Consider the following 22,349-nt stretch of genomic DNA (forward strand, 5'->3'; position numbering starts at 1 on the left):
CACTAGGCTACCTGCACAAGCACACGTGATTTGCAATCATTTTATTATACACATTGGGTGAAGTGATCTTTGTATGCACCTGCACAAGGCAGTATCAAAAATGTGGGAAGAGGCAATTAGCATAGCTACAGAGCTTGATCAGATAAGCCAGCTAGAATTGCTGGAAAGCAAAGACACTGCACAATGCAAATTGAACAAAGGCCATCAGATTGTTAAACAGCCATCACTAGCAGAGGCGGCTGCCTACCTACAGACTTGATATCATTGGTCACTTTAATAAATGGAACACTAGTCACTTTAATAATGCCACTTTAAGAATGCTTACATATCTCGCATTACTTATCTCATATGTATATACTGTGTATCTTTCACTATCTATTCTATACTATCTATTGCATCTTAGCCGCTCTGTCACTGCTCATCCATATATTTTATATATTGTCATCCCATTCCTTTACTAGATTGTGTGTATTAGGTTTTGTTGTGGAATTGTTAGATATTACCTGTTAGATAATGCTGCACTGTCGGATCAAGAAGCATAAGCATTTTGCTAAACATCTGCTAACCATGTGTATGTGACCAATAACATTTGATTTTGGCATGTGTGGGACAAGCAAGGTTACTCTGCCTCCAGTTGGAGACAATTTCAGAGTTCCAAAAGAGATGTTCGAGTCATTGTGTGAGAGCGTTGCACAGTTGCGGACCGAGGTGCAGTATCTGGCAGCCACATCAGAGGGAGACATACCAAAATAGCAGAGCATTTCCAGGATCTTCTACAGTAGCAACGGTTGACGCCGCGGAAGGATACAGACCGGACCAAGGGAGATCTAGGTTCCCCGGGAACGACAGAGGACGACCTACATTGACCAATAGCAGGGCCTGCTGGCACTGTTGTTGCACATTGCTCATGGAAAAAAATAACTGTCCTTACATGGAAAAGGACAGTGCAGCAACTACATGCACAGCTGACCAGCCCATAGCGAAGATTACTTCAAGTGCTGTGGGGAGTGGGGTTTACTTGGAGTGCAAAATTGCTGACATTGAGTGTGAGGTCATGGTGGGCTCAGGTTTCCATGGTACACAAACAGGTATGGAGAAATGCTACTGGAGGTAAGAGTGGTACACTGCAACCATACCACAGCACGGTTAAAGTGGCAAATGGACAGTTTCTCACAGTCCAGGGGAGCTGGTCCACAGTCATGAACATGGACAGTTTCTCACAGTCCAGGGGAGCTGGTCCACAGTCATGAACATGGACAGTTTCTCACAGTCCAGGGGAGCTGGTCCACAGTCATGAACATGGACAGTTTCTCACAGTCCAGGGGAGCTGGTCCACAGTCATGAACATGGACAGTTTCTCACAGTCCAGGGGAGCTGGTCCACAGTCATGAACATGGACAGTTTCTCACAGTCCAGGGGAGCTGGTCCACAGTCATGAACATGGACAGTTTCTCACAGTCCAGGGGAGCTGGTCCACAGTCATGAACATGGACAGTTTCTCACAGTCCAGGGGAGCTGGTCCACAGTCATGAACATGGACAGTTTCTCACAGTCCAGGGGAGCTGGTCCACAGTCATGAACATGGACAGTTTGAATCTGACCTGGGATTTTGTGGTCTCTAATGAATCAGACCAGTGTGCACTGATAGGGACAGACTTCCTGGTAAAATATGGGGCTGTACTTGATTTGCTTCCCTTTTGGGGAAGCATATTCTGTTGATTTTCAGGGGAGGGGCAGGGGGAGTGAGTAAAGTGGTGGTGATGAATGACACGACTATCCCCTCCAGAAGTGAAATGTTTACAACTGGTAAAGTTGAGGGTACAGTAAACGGAGGGTCTTCTGAGCCCTGAGTTAATGTCACTGATACAGCTAACATGTTGGTAGCATGTAGTGTGTGCAGCTCAGTGAAGGGGAAACTGCCAGTGTGTGTGATGAATGTAACTCTGGAATCACAGTTACTGAGGGAGGCACTGAACTGGGGGTTTTCTCTATCTGGGAGAAGGATAGTGAAGACACTATCGTTGCTAGCCTACAGGATTCTAACAAGCCACCGTACTCTCCTACCACAGCAAAGTGGGATGTAGAACAGTTAATGGGACATAGATTGCAGCCAGCTAACTGAGGTGCAGCTGAGAGCTGTAAAGGAAATAGTGGGGAGGGATGTGGGAGTGTTTAGCACTGGTGATTTTGACTTGGCCTGCACAAAACTAGTCCAGCATAGGTTTGACACAGGAGACAACAGGCCGATCAAACAAGCATTGAGGTGGGTTCCTGTTCATCTGCAAGCAGAGTTTGACAAGCACGTGCAGGACATGTTAGAAAGGGGAATAGTTAACCCATCCAGCAGTCTATGGGCAGCACCAGTTGTGTTTGTAAGAAATAAGGACGGTTCAATCAGGTTCTGTGCGGATTACAGAAGGTTAAACGAGAACACTGTTAAAGATGTTTATCCACTTCCTGATCGTTGCAAAACTGCTTTTGTGACAGAGGACATTTTGAATTCCAGGTAATGGGGTTTGGGCTGACAAATGCTCCAAGCAGCTTCCAGCATCTCATGGACCTGGTTTTGGCTGATTTATAGTGGACAACATGTTTGGTGTACTTAGATGACATCATAGTGTTTGGTCGTACATTCCAAGAGCATGTGAAGCGTTTAGACAAGGTTTTCAGCAGATTGGAGCAGGCAGGATTTAAGGTGAAGCCATCTAAGTGCCATTTGGTCAGGTCGCAGGTGAGTTACCTGGGACACATCATCTCAGCTGGTGGAGTGTCCACTGACCCCATGAAAACAGGTCATGGCCTAGCCCCAAGTCATTGACAGGGACAGTCAGGTCATGGCCTAGCCCCAAGTCATTGACAGAGACAGTCAGGTTATGGCCTAGCCTCAAGACATTGACAGAGACAGTCAGGTTATGGCCTAGCCCCAAGTCATTGACAGAGACAGTCAGGTTATGGCCTAGCCCCAAGTCATTGACAGAGACAGTCAGCTTATGGCCTAGCCCCAAGTCATTGACAGAGACAGTCAGGTTATGGCCTAGCCCCAAGTCATTGACAGAGACAGTCAGCTTATGGCCTAGCCCCAAGACATTGACAGAGACAGTCAGGTTATGGCTTAGCCCCAAGTCATTGACAGAGACAGTCAGGTTATGGCCTAGCCCCAAGACATTGACAGAGACAGTCAGGTTATGGCTTAGCCCCAAGTCATTGACAGAGGCAAGAAGCTTTTTAGGTCTGGCATCATACTACAGGAGGTTCATACCAGGTTTTGCAGCTATGGCGGAGCATTTGTACAGATTGACAGATAAGGGGAAATGTTTGAGTGGAACGCAGCGTGTGAATTGGCCTTTAATTCATTGAAGTCCAAGCTTATCACATCCCCCATACTGGCTTTCCCGGACCCAAATCTACTTTTCATAATGGATACCGACGCATGTGACACAGGCATAGGGGCAGTCCTCTCCCAGAAACACGAGGGTAGAGTGAGAGTAGTAGCATATGCCACTGTCAAAACAAAGAAGAATTCAACTACCAAGAAGGAGCTTCTTGCTGTGGTAGTGTTTCTTAAACATTTCAGACAATTTTTGCTGGGGAGGAATTTTCTACTGAGAACTGATCACAGCTCACTGAGGTGGTGGAGTAACTTCAAACAACCTGAGGGACAGTTGGCTAAATGGTTAGGGAACCTGGATCAGTTTGACTATGATATTGTCCACAGGCCAGGGAGACTGCACAATAATGCAGATGGTGTGTCACAACATACACAGACAGAGTGTGGACACAGCCGTCTCACAGGAGGCTACTGTCAATCTGAGAGCCATCTTAAACAATCCTCAAGATGTCACTATTGAGCCTGTAGTTGGAGCTCAAACAAGCCAGGCAGTACCCAAAAATGCAGCTTTCCTGTTGGAAGCACAGGATAGAGACTCCCAGTTTAATAAATGCAGAAAAAGAGGGTAGAGCAGAGCTCCCTGTGGAGTTGCAATCGGAGCCAAAGTTCAGGCCTTTCAAACAAGTCTGGGGGACATTACATGTGAAGAATGGAGTGTTATGCCTTGAGAGTCAAAACTATGAGACAGATGGCACCATCTGGAGAGGGGTTGTACCAGATGAGCTCGTACATGAGATACTTACCTTAATCCACAATGATAGAACAGGAGGCCATTTAGGAGTTGAAAAACTCACCAGTAAAATTAGAGCAAGCTTTTATTGACCAGGCTGGCAGAGAGCCATTAAGCAGTGGTGTAAGGACAGTGTGGTGTGCACTGCATACAGGGTCCAGTCCTCAGAACAACCATGACAAGTTCTGTCCCAGGCTGCCCTTTTGAGAGGATAGCTGTAGACTTAATGGGTCCGTTAACAGAGACGGGACACGGTAACAAACACATTATGGTAGTGTCAGATTACTTTACTACGTGGTCAGAGGCATATGCCATACCCAATCAGGAAGCAGTAACAGTGGCCAAGAAACTGGTAGAGGAATTTGTGTTGAAGCTAGGCCTTCCTCGTTCTACACATAGCGACCAGGGGCAACATTTTGAATCTACTCTTTTTAGAGAGATGTGCAATCTTTTACAAATGAATAAAACACGAACCACAATCAGATGGTTTAATGGATAGAGTGAACAGAACTCTGATCAACATGCTGACAATCAAAGAAATTGGGATGAGATACTCCCATATGTGATGATGTCATACAGGAGTAGTCTTCAATCTTGGTGCTGAAATTACTTTATTGGTTGATGTGGTTATGGGAACACAAAATGAAGGGGAACAGTATTTTTCTCAGTATGTGCAAAAGGTAGAAGGGTATTTAAGCACTGTAAGGGAATCTGTAAAGAGAAATCATATAAAAGCCACAGGTAAACAAAAGCAATACTTGGATTCTAAAGGTGACACCCCAGAGGTATGAGGAAAATTAATGTGTGGCTTAGACTACCAGAGGAAAAAGGGGTTGTCACTCAAACTGAGAAAGAAGGGTCCTTTCAAAATATCAAATAAACTGTCAGAGGTGCTGTATGAAGTAGTACATTGTAATGGATCTTATCATGCCGTGATACACTACAACCGAATCAAACCTTCCTTTGGCGTTGTTTCCGAGCATGAGGGGGTAATGTAATGTTTTATACATTCGAAAGTCTCTCAGCCTATCACACAATGTTAAGCAAATTAGTTGCTGTATGTTATGATGCGGAAGGCATGTTGGAGTTTTTGGGAAGGCTTGGTGTGCGGCTGGTCAGTTTTGGTGTGCACTGTATGTTCATTCAAATAAAATAAATGTGATTATTTAATGGGAAATCAGTGTTAACGCTAGTCAACAAACAACTGTGGCTTCTGTGGCCTTACAGGTTCTTTACAATAGCATCTTGACACATCACACAGAACGGTTTTGTCAGGCAGCTGTTATTTGGGATCCCGAGTGACGCAGCAGTCTAAGGCACTGTATCTCATTGTAAGAGGCACTACAGTCCCTGGTTCGAATCCAGGCTGTATCACATCCGGCCGGCCGTGATTGGGAGTCCCATAGGCCGGCGCACAATTGGCAAAGCGTTGGCCGGGGTAGGCCGTCATTGTAAATAAGAATTTGTTCTTAACTGACTTGCCTAGTTGAAGGTACAATTTGTTTTTTATAAGAATGCAGGCAGCACAGCAGAGCTAGCTTGTGTGGTGTAGCTAAACACAGTCATGCCAACACAATTTTTTTAGTGCGGCAAGTGCTTAGTTCAGTGCATTGTGCAAGTAGGCCCAAGGCAAGTATTTATATGAGTCAAATATGCCACAGACCACAAAAAAGCCAACTAAATCATATTCAATACAAATACACTCTAGACCAGCATGCATTCCTCCATGGACCGGCGTGGGTTTGAGAAAGACTAGACAATGAATCATTTTATTGAGATCACACTTGGCACACTTGATATTGCAAGCCCAGTACAGAATAAGGGATGAGGGGCATCATCAGGCACACAAGATATAAGCAACTACACTGAACTAAAATATAAAACAGCTGAAATAAAAGATCCCAAAAAGTTTCTATACCCACAAAAAGCTTAATTCTCTCATTTTGTGCACAAATTTGTTTACATTCCTGTTAGTGAGCATTTCTCCTTTGCCAAGATAATCCATCCACCTGACATGTGTGGCATATCAGAATAAAATTAAACAGCATGATCATTACACAGGTGCACCTTGTGCTGGGGACAATAAGACAAAAGGGCCACTCACAACACAATGCCACAGATGTCTCAAGTTGAGTGTGCAATTGGCATGTTGACTGCAGGAATGCTCACTAGAGCTGTTGCCAGAAATTAATGTTAATTTCTCTACCATAAGCCACCTCCCATCATTTTAGAGAATTTGGCAGTACGTCCAACCGGCCTCACAACAGAGTGCCCCATGGCAGCAATTGGGTTATGGTATGTTCAGGCATAAGGTACAGACAACAAACAATTGCATTTTATCGATGGCAATTTGAATGAACAAGAATACCGTAAAGAGATCACGAGGCCGATTTTTTTTTTTTAGGTATCTGTGACCAAGAGATTAGCGGTCGACCGATTAATCGGCATGGCTGATTAATTATGGCCGATTTCAAGTTCATAACAAATCGGTAATCAGCCTTTTTTATGTCGATTGTGGCTGATTACATTGCAATCCACGAGGAGACTGTGTGGCAGGCTGACCACCTGTTACGCGAGTGGAGCATCAAAAGGACCTTGTGGCTGCAAGGAGCCAAGCTAAGTTGCTAGCTAGCATGAAACTTATCTCATAAAAAACAATCTTCACATAACCTACTAATATCATCAACCATGTGAAGTTAACTAGCTTGTCCTGCGTTGCATATAATCAAAGCGTTGCCTGTTAAATGTACCATCGAATCACAGCCTACTTCAACTTCACCAAACAGGTGATTTAACAAAAGCACATTCGCAAAAAAAAGCACAATTGTTGCACAAATGCACCTAACCATAAACATCAATACCTTACTTAAAATCATTTTTAAACCTGAGTATTTAGTTAAAATAGATGCATGTTAGCAGGCAATATTAACTAGGGAAATTGCGTCACTTCTCTTGCATTCAGTGCAAGCAGAGTCAGGGTATATGCAGCAGTTTGGGCTGCCTGGGTCGTTGCGAACTGTGTGAAGACCATTTCTTCCTAACAAAGAGCGTAATTAATTTGCCAGAATTTCACACAATTATGACATAACATTGAAGGTTGTACAATGTAACAGCAATATTTAGTCTTAGGGTTACCACCCATTAGATAAAATACAGAACGGTTCCGTATTTGATTGAAATAATAAACGTTTTGTTTTCGAAATTATAGTATCCGGATTTGACCATATTAATGATCAAAGGCTCGTAGTTCTGTGTTTATTATATTATAATTATGTCTATGATTTGATATAGCAGTCTGACTGAGCGGTGGTAGGCAGCAGCAGGCTCGTAAGCATTCATTCAAACAGCACTTTACTGCGTTTGCCAGCAGCTCTTAGCAATGCTTGAAGCACAGCGCTGTTTATGACTTCAAGCCTATCAACTCCCGAGATTAGGCGGTCAATACTATAGTGCCTATAAGAACATCCAATTGTCAAAGGTATATGAAATACAAATGGTATAGAGAGAAATAGTCGACGTGTCATAATTCCTATAATAACTACAACCTAAATCTTCTTAAATGGGAATATTGAAGAGTCATGTTAAAAGGAACCACCAACTTTCGTTCTGAGCAAGGAACTTAAACGTTAGCTTTTTTACATGGCACATATTGCACTTTTACTTTCTTCTCCAACACTGTTTTTGCATTATTTAAACCAAATTGAACAGGTTTCATTATTTATTTGACACTAAATTGCTTAAGCATTTCACTGTAAGGTCTACACCTGTTGTATTCGGCGCACGTGACAAATAAACTTTGATTTGAATTGATTTTATGTATTATATTAAGTTAAAATAAAAGTGTTCATTCAGTATTGTTGTAATTGTCATTATTACAAATATATGTATACATTTGTATTTGTATTTTTTTTAAATTTAAATCTGCCGATGAATTGGTATCTGCTTTTTTTGGTAGGGTATACGGTTGGGTATACAGGACATCCCAGCATTGTGTTATTGTTGTCTGAGGCTCACAGGTATGGGAAGGTTTACCCCATGATCCTGAGGTGAAGGTGTCTAGCGTGGCGTCTCTTCTGCCACAGGGAGACACGGTTGTTAAGCCCACACAAAGCCCCTTGCTAAAGCCACAGCCTCCCAGGACACTCAACGTCTCTCTCACCCTCTGACACGCAAGTGTTTTTTTTTTTTTTTAACTCAATAAAAATGTGTGAAATTGCATTTGTGTGTCAGTATTGTTCTCAAACCTTAAGCAATATGACATTTAATTGATTAAAAATGACATGCCCCTTTCCTGGACTAAAAAACACTAAACTGTGAACACTGACATCACCCTCAGCAGATGCTCTTTAACCAGTAACTTCAAATATCACTCATAATTAGAAAATGTTTTCCTCAAAGCAGCATTCAGTCAGTGCTAGTCAGAAAAGTGCAAGAAAGGCAAGGGTGTTATCTTTCACTTTCGTGAGGACAACAACTAGTTTTCCCCTTGGTTTTATTAGCCAGATGGTCAGCCCCATTATTATTCCTTTCAAACATTGGTCACTTGCGAGTACAGGAAGGCAGAGTTGTCTGCTGGAAGACCTCCCTGATTCGCTCTACGCAGATGTCGGAGGCCACCTTTATCTCCTCTGCGTATCCCGATAGGCTAAGGAAGCCATGTGGGAGGTCTTCCACTACCCTTAGGGTCACTGGTTGGCCCATATTCCGCAGTTTCCTGGCGAACATCACAGAGTCATCCAGCAAAGCATCCAGTGCAGAGGCCTGTGGGGACAGACAGGGGAGTAAAAACTACAGAAAACTCAGAGATTAAAGTGGAAAGACCATCAATTGTGGAGTGAGATAGAGACCAGTGACAAAATAAGCCTTAAAATGTGTCTTGGTTTTTCTTTCTTTATCTTTTCCATCCCTCTCAACCTACAAACCCGTCTTCCTAAATCAGCATTTCCCTAACTCGGTCCTCAGGACCACAAGGGGTGCACGTTTTGGTTTTCACCCTAACACTTCACAGCTGATTCAAATGATCAAAACTTGATGATTAATTGATTATTTGAATTGGCTGTGTAGTGCTAGAGCAAAAACCAAAACGTGCACCCCTTGTGTCTCGAGGACGGAGTTTGGAAAACCCTGTCTTAAATGCATTGACTCGCCCCCTCCCCATCCCTCCTCTCTCACCACTAAGTGTACATGTGGTAGTCCACGCAGTAGGTCGTCAGAGGCTAGCAGGGGTGACACAAATGGGTTCTTGACGGAGGGACAGCTACGCGGCTGGATCACAGACAGGCGCTCGGATCGCAGGGGCGCAAAGCCTTCTGGGTAGTCCCTGGGGCCTGAGGAGGAGTCGGGTGAACATGGCAACACTGATCTCTGGTGGGCCTTGTTGTCCAAGGACCTCCGGTGAGACGATGACCATGACCCTAGGACCTCTGCGGGAATGAAGGACTGGATCCATTTGGACGCCCCGTGTGAGAGGTCACTGATCAGCGAGGCTGTGTCTCTACCTAGAGCGCTCAACGTGCTGATCCCCTCTGTAGGCTGAACTGTATCAGAGTCTACACCTGGAGGGGGTGAAAAAGAGAAAGACAAGGTCATTTGGAAAAAAGGAGAAATAAAGTAACTTAACTTTTCCTATTGAAAAACAATACCACATATATAAATACAGTAAGGTAGTGATAGCTACTCTGAGGAAAAATTTACTTTCTATGCCTGTGATATGTGGTTGTCCCACCTAGATATTTAACTAGTCGCTGTGGATAAGAGCATCTGCTAAATGACAAATGTTTAAAAAAAAGTAAAATAAGACTGGAGTGTGACTTTAACTACCTTTTACATAACCTTGGACTAATACCCTCTCATGCCTTTCACTTCCTCACCTGTGTAGGCGTTGATACACTTGGAGAGCACCCCTAAGGGCAGCAGTAGGTCAAAGCTGGTGAGAAGGCGGGAGGGCGAGGCTTCAATGGTGAGCAGGGTAGCAGGATATGCAGCCATAATTCCATCAGGGATGCGCACACCGCAGGCAATGGCCCTCATGGACACAGTGATGCAGAGGTTCCCCCCAGCACTGTCCCCAGCCAGACACACACGCTCAGCAGTGGAGCCTAGGGCAGAGGAACAGACCAATCAGTACCAGCGGGTCCGACAGACGTTTTGTTGTAATACTGCAATATAAGATGTACCAATATGATTGAGCCGAGGGTCCTCTGTCGAGCTAAGAAACCATTGCCTTTGGCTCTTAGCTCTAACACAGTGGTAATGACACTGACCCAGAAGATGGCAGTTCTTGAGGGCCCAACAGTAGGCGTAGAAGCACTCCTCCAGGGCTCTGGGAAAGGGGGCCTCAGGTGCCAAGGAGTAATCCACAGACAGGATGGGGACATTCAGATCCTTGGACCAGCTCTTCAGATAGTTCTGGGAGATGGAGGACAGATGGAGATGTGACAGGAAAATTAAACAGCAAGGTTCAACAATATGAAATTATTTTGAAACTAGGGTTTTGTTTTAGCATAAGTAATTTCAGGCGACACACCACTACCCCATGCCTATGTACCTCATGGGATTTGGAGGTCTGGGACACGAAGCCTCCTCCATGGAAGTGGATCAACAGCCAGGGGGAAGGAGGTTGCTTCTGGGCACCAAACGGTACTAAAGACAGGGAAATGGGTGGAGCTTCTGTACGAGTGAAGGCTAGCAGCTCTTTACTGTCCTGAAGAAAGAGAGAGGGTAAGATGTATGCATCATAACTGAACCCTTTTTACAGTAATATGATTGATAAAACAGTGTAGACCTGTGATAAAATCATCAGATAATAAGCACAAGGTAAAAGCTGAGTTCTCACCTGTCCTTCTCGAAGCTCATAGGAGATGAGGCGCATGTTGACAGGTCCAGGGCCCCAGTGGGCCACTGGCGGGGACACAGGGGTAGAGAGACGGGGGTCTGAGACCAGGGGGAGGAGTAGTGGTTCAGGGGGTATGGTCAGGGTGAGGTTCACCTGCACTAGGGTAGAGGTTAAACTGGCAAAGCCCTGTGGAATGGATGGACAAAAAAGATGGAGGACATTGCAAACAGTCAGAAAAGGAAACAAACAGGAAGATGGAGTAAGCAAGGAGAGACTGAGTAAGTAGGAGAAACACAGCTCCCCCTTTGTAGAGTGGTGTGATGAATCACACTTGGTCCTCAATACCAATAAGACCAACGAGATGCGCAAAGACTTCAGGAAGCATACAACACCTATCAGTAGAATTAGTTAGGAGCCTCCTCCCCTCACCGATACAAGCTCTGATTCGGTGAGGTTCCAGAAGGACTTCCAGAACTTCATGTCCAAGTTCTGGGTGATCCTCTCATATTCTTCTCCTCTCAGCTCTGGATCGATGACATACTTCCCAGAGGTAAGGAGGGAGAATGCTGCCATGCCTAAGGGATATGGAGGAGAGCAAATGGGAAGTCAGTATAGCACTGCACACTAACTTTGTAAAATGACAAAGGATTACCATAAATCTTGCAATAGGCCCTACAAGGTAGATAATCAGTCAGTTGTTATGACAACTAACATGTATAGTTTTACAACTTGATACAGCCCAAAGAACTCAGAGACTGACCTAACCCGGAATGCTGTTTTTCGTAGCTCTCTCCAAACGAGACCATGCTTATGATTAATGACTGCAGGATCGGACGAAGGGAAGATGAGAACTGTGGAAGCAGAGGGGGAAAAAATATTTCAGAATCTATTCATTCACCAAGTACATTTACACTTACCTGGAATTTGACTTAGCGAATAGTTTCTGCCAGCAATAAACAACGTACATACAGAATACAGACAGTAAGTCAACATACAGGATATACAATATAAACATAGTGAACATAAAACTCTGTGGAGAAAAGCTGATTTACAGTGAGGATATACAATTTACAGAGGGAATATATCTCTAGTACCCCCGGTTGAGAACCACTGCTCTATAGCATCTCCCCCTGGTGGTGACTGACCTGAAAGCCTAGGCAGCGGCCGTAGAAGCAGGCCTTGTGCATGGAGGCATACTCCCTCACCAACCACCTGCTCAGCTCTCCGTCTTGCTCTCCGTACAGCTGCCCGGGACTGTTGTCGTGGAGCATTCCCTGGGCAATGTAGAGGAGGGCCCGTAGCTGACACAGGACACTGCCATAGGCTTCCATCTCTGAGGCATTGTGGTCGGCCCTGAAGAAGGCCCTGTGGCAGTTAGAGGCAATGTAGCGGCCGTTGTGGATGATGTGCAGAAGGCAAGACTGCAACACCTGTGAAATTAGATTATATTTTGTTTGTTCTGAAATATGAATACAAAGATGTAAAATATAAATTTGTTTTAATAATCGAAGGAGCTCCATCACTCCCTCCCAGGGCCGGCCCTCCCATTAGGCAAGATTCTTGAATTTGGGGCTGCATTTTGACAATTGGCTGCCGACATCCGGGCACCCCTGATCGGCTGCTTCACTACCCGCGGCACCCCATTCCCACTTCTCCCGAAGTTCACTCCCACTATCCTTGGTAGCTATGGTGATGTGTGTGTTTATATGAGATTATCCAATTGTGAAACATTGAATCTGCCAGTTATTTTTTCATTTTTATGTGACGAAGACGATTAGTGATTAAGGCAGTAGCCTAACCTATCCTGTTAACTTTGGCTAGCTACTACTAGTGGATATTATTTTAGCTAAAAGTAATCTATAGAGATCTGAAACAATTTTCTACCATGTCAAAGAGACAAAAACTAATCAGGAATCGAATATTTAAAAAAATAAAATAAAAACAATGAGAAAAGAGGCATAATCTCTAAACCAAAGAAATTTGCTGGTGAAATTTATCCGCGTGCAGCAATGTCCATCAGCCGTTGGGGAGAATGACAAGCCTACGAGGACCGGCCATTTATTCGGAAAGAACGACAAGCCCCTGGTGATGGCAGCTCTCTGGCTGGACAAGTACAGGTGGTCGCACCAGGCCTAGCCACACCTCCAAACAATGCCGGCGAAGATCCTACTATTATTGACCCAGACTAGTCGCTCCCCATCCCGGATGACAGTGGTGGTGGTGCTGTTAAATCCGACTCCCATACAACAACAAAAAAGATCCCAGTGAGTGGCCAAAATATATAATTGGATCTTTACGAGATGCTAGTGCAGGCTGGGCCACATCAGGATAAGGAGGGGAATTTCCCAAGAGATGAGGGGCAACAAAAGTGTTCAGTGGCCCACTACAATAGGAGGATGGCGAATGGGGAGAGAGGGGAGAGACCAAGGCTTGTCTATTCCAACAAAAACGATGCAGCCTTCTCTGTTTTTGCTGCAAACTTTTTTCACATGAGTGCAAATCTGTGCTGGTCAGGGATGGAATCAGGGAGTGGAAGAATCTGTGCCACCTCCTCAGCTCGCATGAGAAGTCGCATGACCACCTAGATAGTTTCCAGAGGTGGAAGGAGCTGGAGATCAGGCTGGGGTCCAATTAAACTCAGATGATTTGATTTCAGGACCATGGACCGCTACCAAGAGAAAACGTTGCTGACTGTAATGCAGCGCCACAGCAGAGGAGAGGCCACTAGGTGGAGATTAAATAAATTCAATATGTAAATAAAAACAATTCATTAAGGCTAGGTCATTGACATGAAGCTTATTTTACACTGCTCCAGTGAAACGAGGCCTGTCATGCATTTATGAACGCAGTTGTTTCTGAAGCTCAAATGATCTTACTCTGTTTTACAGTTCCACAGGAATATAAAAACATGTTAAATATGTTATATAAAAGTGTTATTTTTATTGTAATTGTAACAATGATGTGGTCGTGCCATGTGTGATAACAGGTGGGATATTATTAATAAGAAACTTGTTTTCCGGCCACCTGAGTGGCACAGTGGTCTAAGGCACTGCATCACAGTGGTAGCTGTGCCACTAGAGATTCTGGGTTCGAGTTCAGGCTCTATCGCAGCCGGCCGCGACCGGGAGACCCATGGGGCGGCGCACACAGCATCGTCTGGGTTAGGTGAGGGTTTGGCCGGCAGGGATGTCCTTGTCCCACCGCACACTAGCGACTCCTGTGGCGGGCTGGGCGCAGTGCACGCTTACACGGTTGCCAGGTGTACTGCGTTTCCTCCGACACATTGGTGTGCCTGGCTTCCGGGTTAAGTGGGCATTGTGTTAAGACGCAGTGCGGCTTGGTTGGGGTGTGTTTCGGAGGACGCATGGCTTTCGACCTTCGCCTCTCCCGAGTCCATACGGGAGTTGCAGCGATGAGACAAGACTGTAACTACCAATTGGATAAAAAAAATGTAACTTATTTTCCTCCTATAGGTAGTAGGTTGCATAGTGATAGCAACATTGTAACTCTCTGATGAAGGGGTTCAAGTAAAATTCCCTTCTGCCTGGAAAGGGACCTTCTATATGTGCACGCATGCACCAACATTTTCTATGGGCATAAACATATATAATTGGAGATGATTTTTTAATCTTTCAAAAAAATAAGTGGTAAGCCTACCTGTTTGACAGACACAATTATCTAAATACCTCCGTGCCTGGGAAGGGCTTGGTGTGTTTGACTAAAACCAGGGCTCGAATTGACTGAGGGTATCACGTATTCTTTTGCCCTTTTCTTTAACAAAGGGTATCTATTGGTTTGCTTTACATTTTGAAATAAATACATAAAATGTATCCAGATTATATCAAGCGTTCTAGAACAATGCTTAACTCTGATGCCTTATGGTAGAAACAAGCTCTGAAATGTCTTTGAAAGAAGTGACTCTGACCCATGTGGTGATATATTGATTCCTCTCCATGACAGTCTGAAGCTAAACTGCAGCCTATAATATTCGAGGAGATCAAAAAAATATACTTTGCTATTCTGTCTTTTCTCTTTCTGAAAAGACAAGATGTTTGTTTAAACCCAAGCAGCTTTTAGGGAAGCACTTATGTTGTTGGGTTATATAACGGACGAGTAGCCAGCAGTTGAAGCTTATAGGCTCTACTGACGCAGAAAACTGTTTCTGGGTGGAAAGGTAACTTTTGAAAGTGCCATGCTTAGATTCTATAGGATGTCTAAGATGTAATCATTTTTGTCTCACCTAGGGCGGCAGAACCTCTAGGGTATTGGTGATTTTATCAATGTAATCCGATTGAAAATATTAGACTATGTTATTGACATTGTACTGACTATATGGCCTAAAAACCAGCTGTGCTAAAATTTGTAGCATATTATGGTCTCGCCTACGACGGCAGAACGTCCAGGACCAGCCCTGCTCCCTCCTATTTTCCCCTCTGTGGCAAGAGAATGAGAGGCAATCACAGAGTGATAATTCTACCCTACCTTGACCAGTGTGCGATACCCATTCCCAGGGGTATCAGAGTCAAAGTCATAGTGGTGGTAGACTGCAGTGATGCCAGAAACCACAGGTTCCAGGGCACGACCATGGTCCTGAATCTTTCTCATGCATGTCACCAAGCGCCTGGACACGTCGCTATATGGCAAGTCAGGAGGCCCAGACAGAGCAGTGATGTTTTCCTTACACACCGCCTCCAAGGATGTGAACACAGCTATCCAATCCATACCTGAGACACTAGAGCGCACACATACAGAAATATAAACCAAACCTAGACCAAAAACATTATTTTATTTCTGAATAATCACACTATATCTGAGCTTTGAAAGTTTAAATAAGGAGATATAAAAATCATTACATCGGACTAACCTCTTTAAAATGACTGCTTTGGTTGTGTGTGCCAAAGGTCAAAGATTAAAAGATGCAACTAGCACAGGACTCCTCTTACAAACTGACTTAGCAAAAAATAAAAAAATAAAAGGCTGTTGACAACATTTATCAAAATGTACACTAAATATTGTCCTAAAGCCTTAATTTATAGGCCTAGTCAATAGAAGACTAGGCTACTAAGAATCAACAAATCAAACCAACCTTGTTCTGGTATATATAACTGACAAGTTATGTAGGCTATATGCTTGTACGCCAGATATGTAATAACCATGTCATGTTTCCATTACAGGTTAACGTTAGCTTATACAAATGTTGAAATTGATTATTCAACTAACCTGCTCTTGCGACAACGTCTTCGTTCTAGATTCGGGGAAAGGGTGCCTTATAAAATGTCAGTATCCAGTTGCAGGGGGTTCTACAAAAAACAGAAAATATTTTTTTTATTAAATTCATGTTTTGTACGTCACGAGGAGGTTCCTAGCCATTTTAGGGTGTGTTCGTAAATTCAATCTGGATTGCCAGAGGTGCGCTCTGGGGTCGCTCTAATCGGGGAGAAGGGTTTATACGAGCGTTCTGACCTCACAACGGCAGTCAAGCATCCACGCTAACGTTGGCTAGCTACTTCCAGACATACTAGCAGAGCTGGTTAGGCTGTTCATGTTATCCAGAGCGCTGGTGACTGTCACTGTGCTGCTGTCAACAATTTAATTACGCGTTTTTGCCGAAACCGGTCATATTCAACGGGTGTTGAGCGTTCGTAAATTCGTCAGTTATTCTTCGCTCTGGCACACTCAGATGAGTGTCGTCTGAAATAGGTGTAGATGGCCAGAGTAAATTTACGAACGCACCCTTGCTGCCCCGCATCTAGCATTTTCCAGCATCTTTGCAGGAACTAGTCGTTTCTATGCGACGCCGCCACGTGTAGACGTAGTTGACGCGCGTCACACAGTGCGACCAAAACAAAGATTGACACACATGCAAAAGGTATTTGTCACTCGATACAAAACATGGATTTAAAATTTAAACAAGTGTCACACAAGCATGAACATATTGTGCTAGAGGGGGAGGGGGGCCAATGGGGTGTTCATGCAGGAACCCCGGAATTGCAGTTGAACACTAGTGCATCAGACAGGGTTCTGGAGAACGGAACAGCCATCATCGGTGCATCCTTTGACCCGCGAGTCCTGTCGTACTGATCCTAGCCCAAGTTATTAATGCATAGCGAACGTTCTCTCGTTGTGGTGTTTTGGGAAACGTATGTTAGCCGTCATATTCGGCCGTTGTAGGAAGTATGCATCGTTAAAACACTACACGACTTACGGACGTGCTCCCAAATATTTCCGTCCATCCCCAACCCCAGGACGTGGGTGCTCACATATTACGATGATTCCCTAATTGATCATACCCTGCATTTCTCGGTTGTCGTAGGAAAAAAATCCGACACACAAACAGTGAGCTGCTTTATTAGTGTGCACTTTCTGTGCAGAAATATTTGTTTTAAAGAGACGGAGGCCCAGAATATAGACGCAATATGCAATAATAATAATTGTATTACCTTTTGTTTTTTTTGTCATGGTAGGGAAGCAGATGCAATATTGGTACAGTTCGTTTTGCACTTGAAACGGTCTAAAACAACAAATCCACTAAACCGGGGCACCGGGCCATGTAAAACGAACTCGCCCATTGAAAAGGCATTGGGTTCTCTCCACAATTCCACCAATCTGTATTCTATCACCGCAGTCCGCATGGTGCGTGTTGTTAATTTCCTCTTCGCCATACAACAATATGCACGACCAACATTTACTGACATCTGACAGGTGTATGGAGAACAGAACAGCCATTGTCGGTGCGTCCTTCACCCGCTCAAACTACCAGATTCCCAGAGTACTGATCCTAGTGACTCCTTTAGCACTGCATATCAGTGCTAAAGGAGTCACTACAGACCCTGGTTCGATTCCAGGCTCTATCCCAACCGGTCGTGATTGGGAGTCCCATAGTGCGCACAATTGGCCAGCGTCGTCCGGCTTAACGTTTGGTCGGTGTAGGCCATCATTGTAAATTAGCATTTGTTCTTAACTTGAGTAGTTAAATTAAGATACAAAATTTAAAAAAACAAGTCACCTTTCATCTAATTACTCAGGACTCCCCAGCGCTCAGAACCTAACCAGCTGCTTGATGACGTCACCACACATCGACAAATAAACAACTCCACTCTAAACTGACCAAATCCACTCTTCCCAATATATAAACTCTAAACTGGGACACTGGTAGCCGCGATATCATCTTTCCCGATGGTAACCACATGTAAATCCATATAGTTAAACAAAAATTGCACTTTCAAACACGACATAGAACTTTGGAAAAAAGTATAACCTACCCCAGTTTCAGCCCTGCCCAGTTGAAACAAAAAGGGAATCAGCTGGTGCTTGACTGATGGGACTTTAAAATCCTGCCAAAATGAATTAACCCCAGAACACTTCTATTGAAAATTATCCGGGAGAATAAAAACAAGGAGTAATCGGTTGCGGCGTAAATCTGATCGATTTATTGAAGGAAGAAACACATTTAATCAGAGGCTCTGATTAAGGCGATTCATACCGAAACGTAAGCTAATATTGTTTGTCCCGTCAATACATGTCAGATTTACGCAATGTTATTACATTTTTTATCTCCAGGATAGTCATCAGTTGAAGTGTCCTAGTGTACATAGTTGTTTTCTACGACATTGAATTTGGCCGCCCAAGACTGGCAAAAAATTGTGACGGACGAACGACAATTAAACAAGTGACTTCAAACGAACACTTGCAATAAACGTGCGACCTATGTTTACGAGAAAAGTTAGTGTACAGTATGATCAAATATGGAAAGCCTTGCATTGTACAGCCTACAAACTTACCAACACGCATCCTCTATTCTTCAGCTGACAGTTTCTGTTTCGCCCCACCGATTGGGGTGCGCTCAATTCGTTTAAAAAAAATCCTTGGCTTCATTGTTTCTTCTTCTATGGTATAATGGCCGTCCGCACACACGTTTAAGGTGCATGCCTGCCGCCACCTACTGTGCTGGAATGTGCGATTGATCATGGTTTGTATAATTCTATACTACAAAAACCCATATTAACTTCTGACAAACCCTCCCGTCCCCAAAACACATCAAACCTTTTCAAACTTTTGCTCTGTAATGTTGAGACAATCCATCCTTAGGGTTACTCATCATTTAAAAAATAATGTGGCCAGTAACATATTTATTTAACCAGGTAAGTTGACTGAGAACACATTCTTATTTACAGCAACGACCTGGGGAATAGTTACAGGAGAGAGGAGGAATTAGCCAATTGTAAACTGGGGATGATTAGGTGGCCATGATGGTATGAAGGACAGATTGGGAAATTTGGCCAGGACACCAGGGTTAACACCCTACTCTTACAATAAGTGCCATGGGATCTTTAGTGACCAGAGAGTCAGGACATCCGCTTAACATCCCATCCTAAAGACGGCACCCTACACAAGGCAATGTCCCCAATCTCTGCACTGGGGCATTGGGATATTTGTTTTAGACCAGAGGAAAGGGTGCCTCCTACTGGCCCCACAACACCACTTCCAGCAGCATCTGGTCTCCCATCCAGGGACTGACCAGGACCAACCAGCTTCAGAAGCAAGCCAGCAGTAGGATGCAGGGTGGTATGCTGCTACATTCTGTTAACATCTGTTGCCACTAATAACTCTGTTGCCATATCCACAATAATCTTCAACATGGCATTTCTTCTTTTCACAATCCGAGTCATGTTGATAACCTTTCCAATGAAAGCTATGAAATCAATTTTATTTACTATCAAAGGGTCCTTTGACCAGACCCGGCGCCAGAATAAAGTGGCTAAGGGTGCGGCAGGATAAAGTGACTAAGGGGGCGTCAGGATAAAGCGAGGGGAGAGTTGAAATCGGCAAAGGGGCACAATTGAGGGGTTCTTGCATTGGAATTATATTGAATTCGGCTTATATCAAGCTATATCACAATAAACAAAGTTAAAATGCAGAGACTGAGATCATTGAGTGCTTTTGAAGTGACAGTCAGGTTGGTGCGAAATATGTAGCCTATCACCGCTGCGCTGTATCAGTACAATAGACAGCACCCTACACCAAAATGCTATTCAGTATTTTTGTTTCCATACATGAATAACTAGGCTACTACTTAAAGCATTTAGTTTGCATTATTTTGGCAAGACAGCTGTGTGTAAGGCTGAATTCACATAGGCTGTTTGCAGTAGGGTAATTCACCTATCTACTATATCTTGTAGCCTATATTCATTACTAAAACGGCCTTGCTCTACCAAATGAATGAATGAGAACAAAACAGCGGTACCAAGTACAGTAGTAGGCCGAGTAAACTAAATATCAGATCAACAATCTATATCTAGGCTAGTTACATTAACCGTCAACAAACACATTAAACAAAAGTGAATGGAGATCCAAATAGCCTAAAGCCTACTACAGTGCAATGCAGCCATGTACAGCTGTCTTGCCAAATAAATAGTCCTATAACAAGTTGTGATATGGCGCAATATACTTCTGTGAATCAAATTTGACCCACGTAATCAATTAAGCAATGCCAACCTACCGTAAACACATTTCCAATATGTACGGTTCCATTTACAACCACGAAAACCAATCGGCTACCAAGAAAACCATAATGGAATGTATCGATTTCTATGATGAAACTTACTGATATGTACTGTAGCTACTATACCCAGGAGCATCATTTGGGTTCTTGCATTGGAATCATATTGAATTCTGCTTATATCACGCTGTACCACAAACATAAAAGTGAACAGCGCCCTATACAGTAAAGCAAGATTCTTTATGAAAAACAACCAGCTAGATTGTTTCTTACCCTTCAGAACAGTTGAAGCCTCCTTGATGCTCTGTGGAACTTCCTGAGGAATCGATCATTCCATTATCCCCAAAATCTTCTTGTAAGAACCCCCCCAGTTGGATTAGTTGAGCTATCCTCGGGTGTAGTATGCTTCTTCTGTGCTGACTGAACACGTTTGTCAAAGTGGAAAATTACTTTTCGCATGTAGCTTCCTCAGTGACAATCTCACCAATGAGCCCTATGATTTCATTTTGAATATCGCGTGACATGTATGTGGCACTGTGGGGTATGATGCTAAACCCCTTGGCAAGTTCCTTGTCTTTTCGGAAAGTGTATTCCGTCAGACAGGAAAAGTCCACTGCCCCCCCTCCCCCACCGACTCTATCATGTCCAATGTCCACCTCAGTGGTTGCTGGTTTGAAACAAGTAACTCAATAATGTCCACAATCGCCGACAAATACATGTGATTTCTTGCCAGCTACCCATCATTAAAAAGTGTTTCGACATGGGATACAAAATGCAGCATTTTCAGTAACCGAGTACTCCAGCCACTCTCTTCCTCTGAACCAATTGCTATTAAATTAACGTTTTTGGACAGGAAACCTGGGACTAGGGTAGGATTCTAGAGGCTGGCTCCTCTTTTCCAAGATCATAAGGAACATAGGTTGATCATAAGGATCATAGGTGGAGGGGGCTGTGCAGCCATTATTCTGGCAGCACTTGTGGAAGAGGGTGAACGCTCTGCACGCGGAGCTAGCTAGAGCTTTGTGACAGCCTCAGTGGTTTGATCCTGCTGCTACTCAATGCTCTTCTTTGGCTTTGTTTGGGTAGTGTGGCAAGGCCCTTTTCTGATATCCAACATGGCAGTTGCAGATTAGCTGGTTCCTGCTAGCTAAATAGGCTAAGGCTAATAACACTAACGCGTTTTACTGCTAGCTAAGAAGCTAGCTCTGTAGTGGTGTGGGGCGTGAGGCAGAGTTGAGTGAAGCAGCTCTAATTGTAAAATTGACCCCGCCCAAAAACAAATATTACAGGCAGAGGCGTATGTTGTTATTCACTTCGCCTACCACAGAGAACCGTTTCCCCCCGCTTTTTATGGAAGACCAAAGGATTCATACCTAACAGCCCCAGTGGCTTTCCAAAGCCCCCCTTCACATACCTTGGCGCGCTCTGTCCATTGTGCTGACGCAGCGGAGATACAGATTTTGCGCCAACCTGTCACTCAATTTCTTTGCTATTTTTATATTGGGACATAAAACTGAAATTGAGGGGGCAAAGGTTTCAAATTAGGGGGTTAAGCACTCTTTTACCCCCTTGTGGAGCCAGGTATGCCTTTGACACAACACACGTATGGGAGCAAGACTTCCGAACAGGTTTCAAAACCATGTCAGGACAAGTAGAAGTATTATTCTCCTGACAGAAGGGGCCTCATTAATAAATCGTGTATAAATACAAAAATAGACCAAAACATGCGTGTGCCAGTTTTCACGCAAAAGTGGGCATTTACAAAAACTGAACTTGACGTGAAAATGTACTCACCTTCCCGTAAACTTTATACCATGTGTACGCACAACTTCTAGTGGTTGAAGCATTGCAAGCAGGCAAATAGATTAGTCATTTGTGCACATGGGTTATATGATAG

At 43.9% G+C, this 22,349-nt stretch overlaps 1 protein-coding gene across 4 annotated transcripts; it reads right to left on the reverse strand.

Moving 5' to 3' along the window:
• Positions 1-5,871: 5,871 nt before the first annotated feature.
• LOC139382045 (hormone-sensitive lipase-like) lies at positions 5,872-20,758 on the reverse strand. Of its 4 annotated transcripts, none has more exons than XM_071125998.1 (12): positions 20,726-20,758; positions 16,174-16,253; positions 15,436-15,685; positions 12,099-12,383; positions 11,714-11,804; positions 11,383-11,528; positions 10,954-11,139; positions 10,666-10,821; positions 10,382-10,526; positions 9,989-10,216; positions 9,291-9,673; positions 5,872-8,879 (listed from the first exon to the last, which is right to left on the reverse strand). In XM_071125998.1, the coding sequence occupies exons 3-12, from the start codon at positions 15,673-15,675 to the stop codon at positions 8,658-8,660; spliced, it is 2,082 nt and encodes a 693-aa protein (XP_070982099.1). In that variant the 5' UTR covers positions 15,676-15,685; positions 16,174-16,253; positions 20,726-20,758; the 3' UTR covers positions 5,872-8,657. The 4 variants fall into 4 exon arrangements, with proteins under 4 accessions (XP_070982099.1, XP_070982096.1, XP_070982097.1 ...); XM_071125995.1 differs by lacking the exon at positions 20,726-20,758 and adding an exon at positions 18,735-18,815; XM_071125996.1 differs by lacking the exon at positions 20,726-20,758 and adding an exon at positions 18,216-18,251.
• Between the last annotated feature and the right edge of the window lie 1,591 nt (positions 20,759-22,349).

The sequence above is a fragment of the Oncorhynchus clarkii genome, chromosome 23, assembly GCF_045791955.1.
Source record: "Oncorhynchus clarkii lewisi isolate Uvic-CL-2024 chromosome 23, UVic_Ocla_1.0, whole genome shotgun sequence".
In the NCBI taxonomy this organism is placed as follows: domain Eukaryota; kingdom Metazoa; phylum Chordata; class Actinopteri; order Salmoniformes; family Salmonidae; genus Oncorhynchus; species Oncorhynchus clarkii.

What these genes read in the sequence shown, in the direction of transcription:
- LOC139382045 (XM_071125998.1), bottom strand. Translation starts at nt 15,675, where the DNA reads ATGGATTGGATAGCTGTGTTCACATCCTTGGAGGCGGTGTGTAAGGAA. An exon ending in GCCGCTGCCTAGGCTTTCAG is followed by an intron (nt 11,805 to 12,098) that starts GTCAGTCACCAC and finishes CTGCTTCCACAG; the next exon opens with TTCTCATCTTCCCTTCGTCC. An exon ending in AGACCTCCAAATCCCATGAG is followed by an intron (nt 10,527 to 10,665) that starts GTACATAGGCAT and finishes TCCATCTCCCAG; the next exon opens with AACTATCTGAAGAGCTGGTC.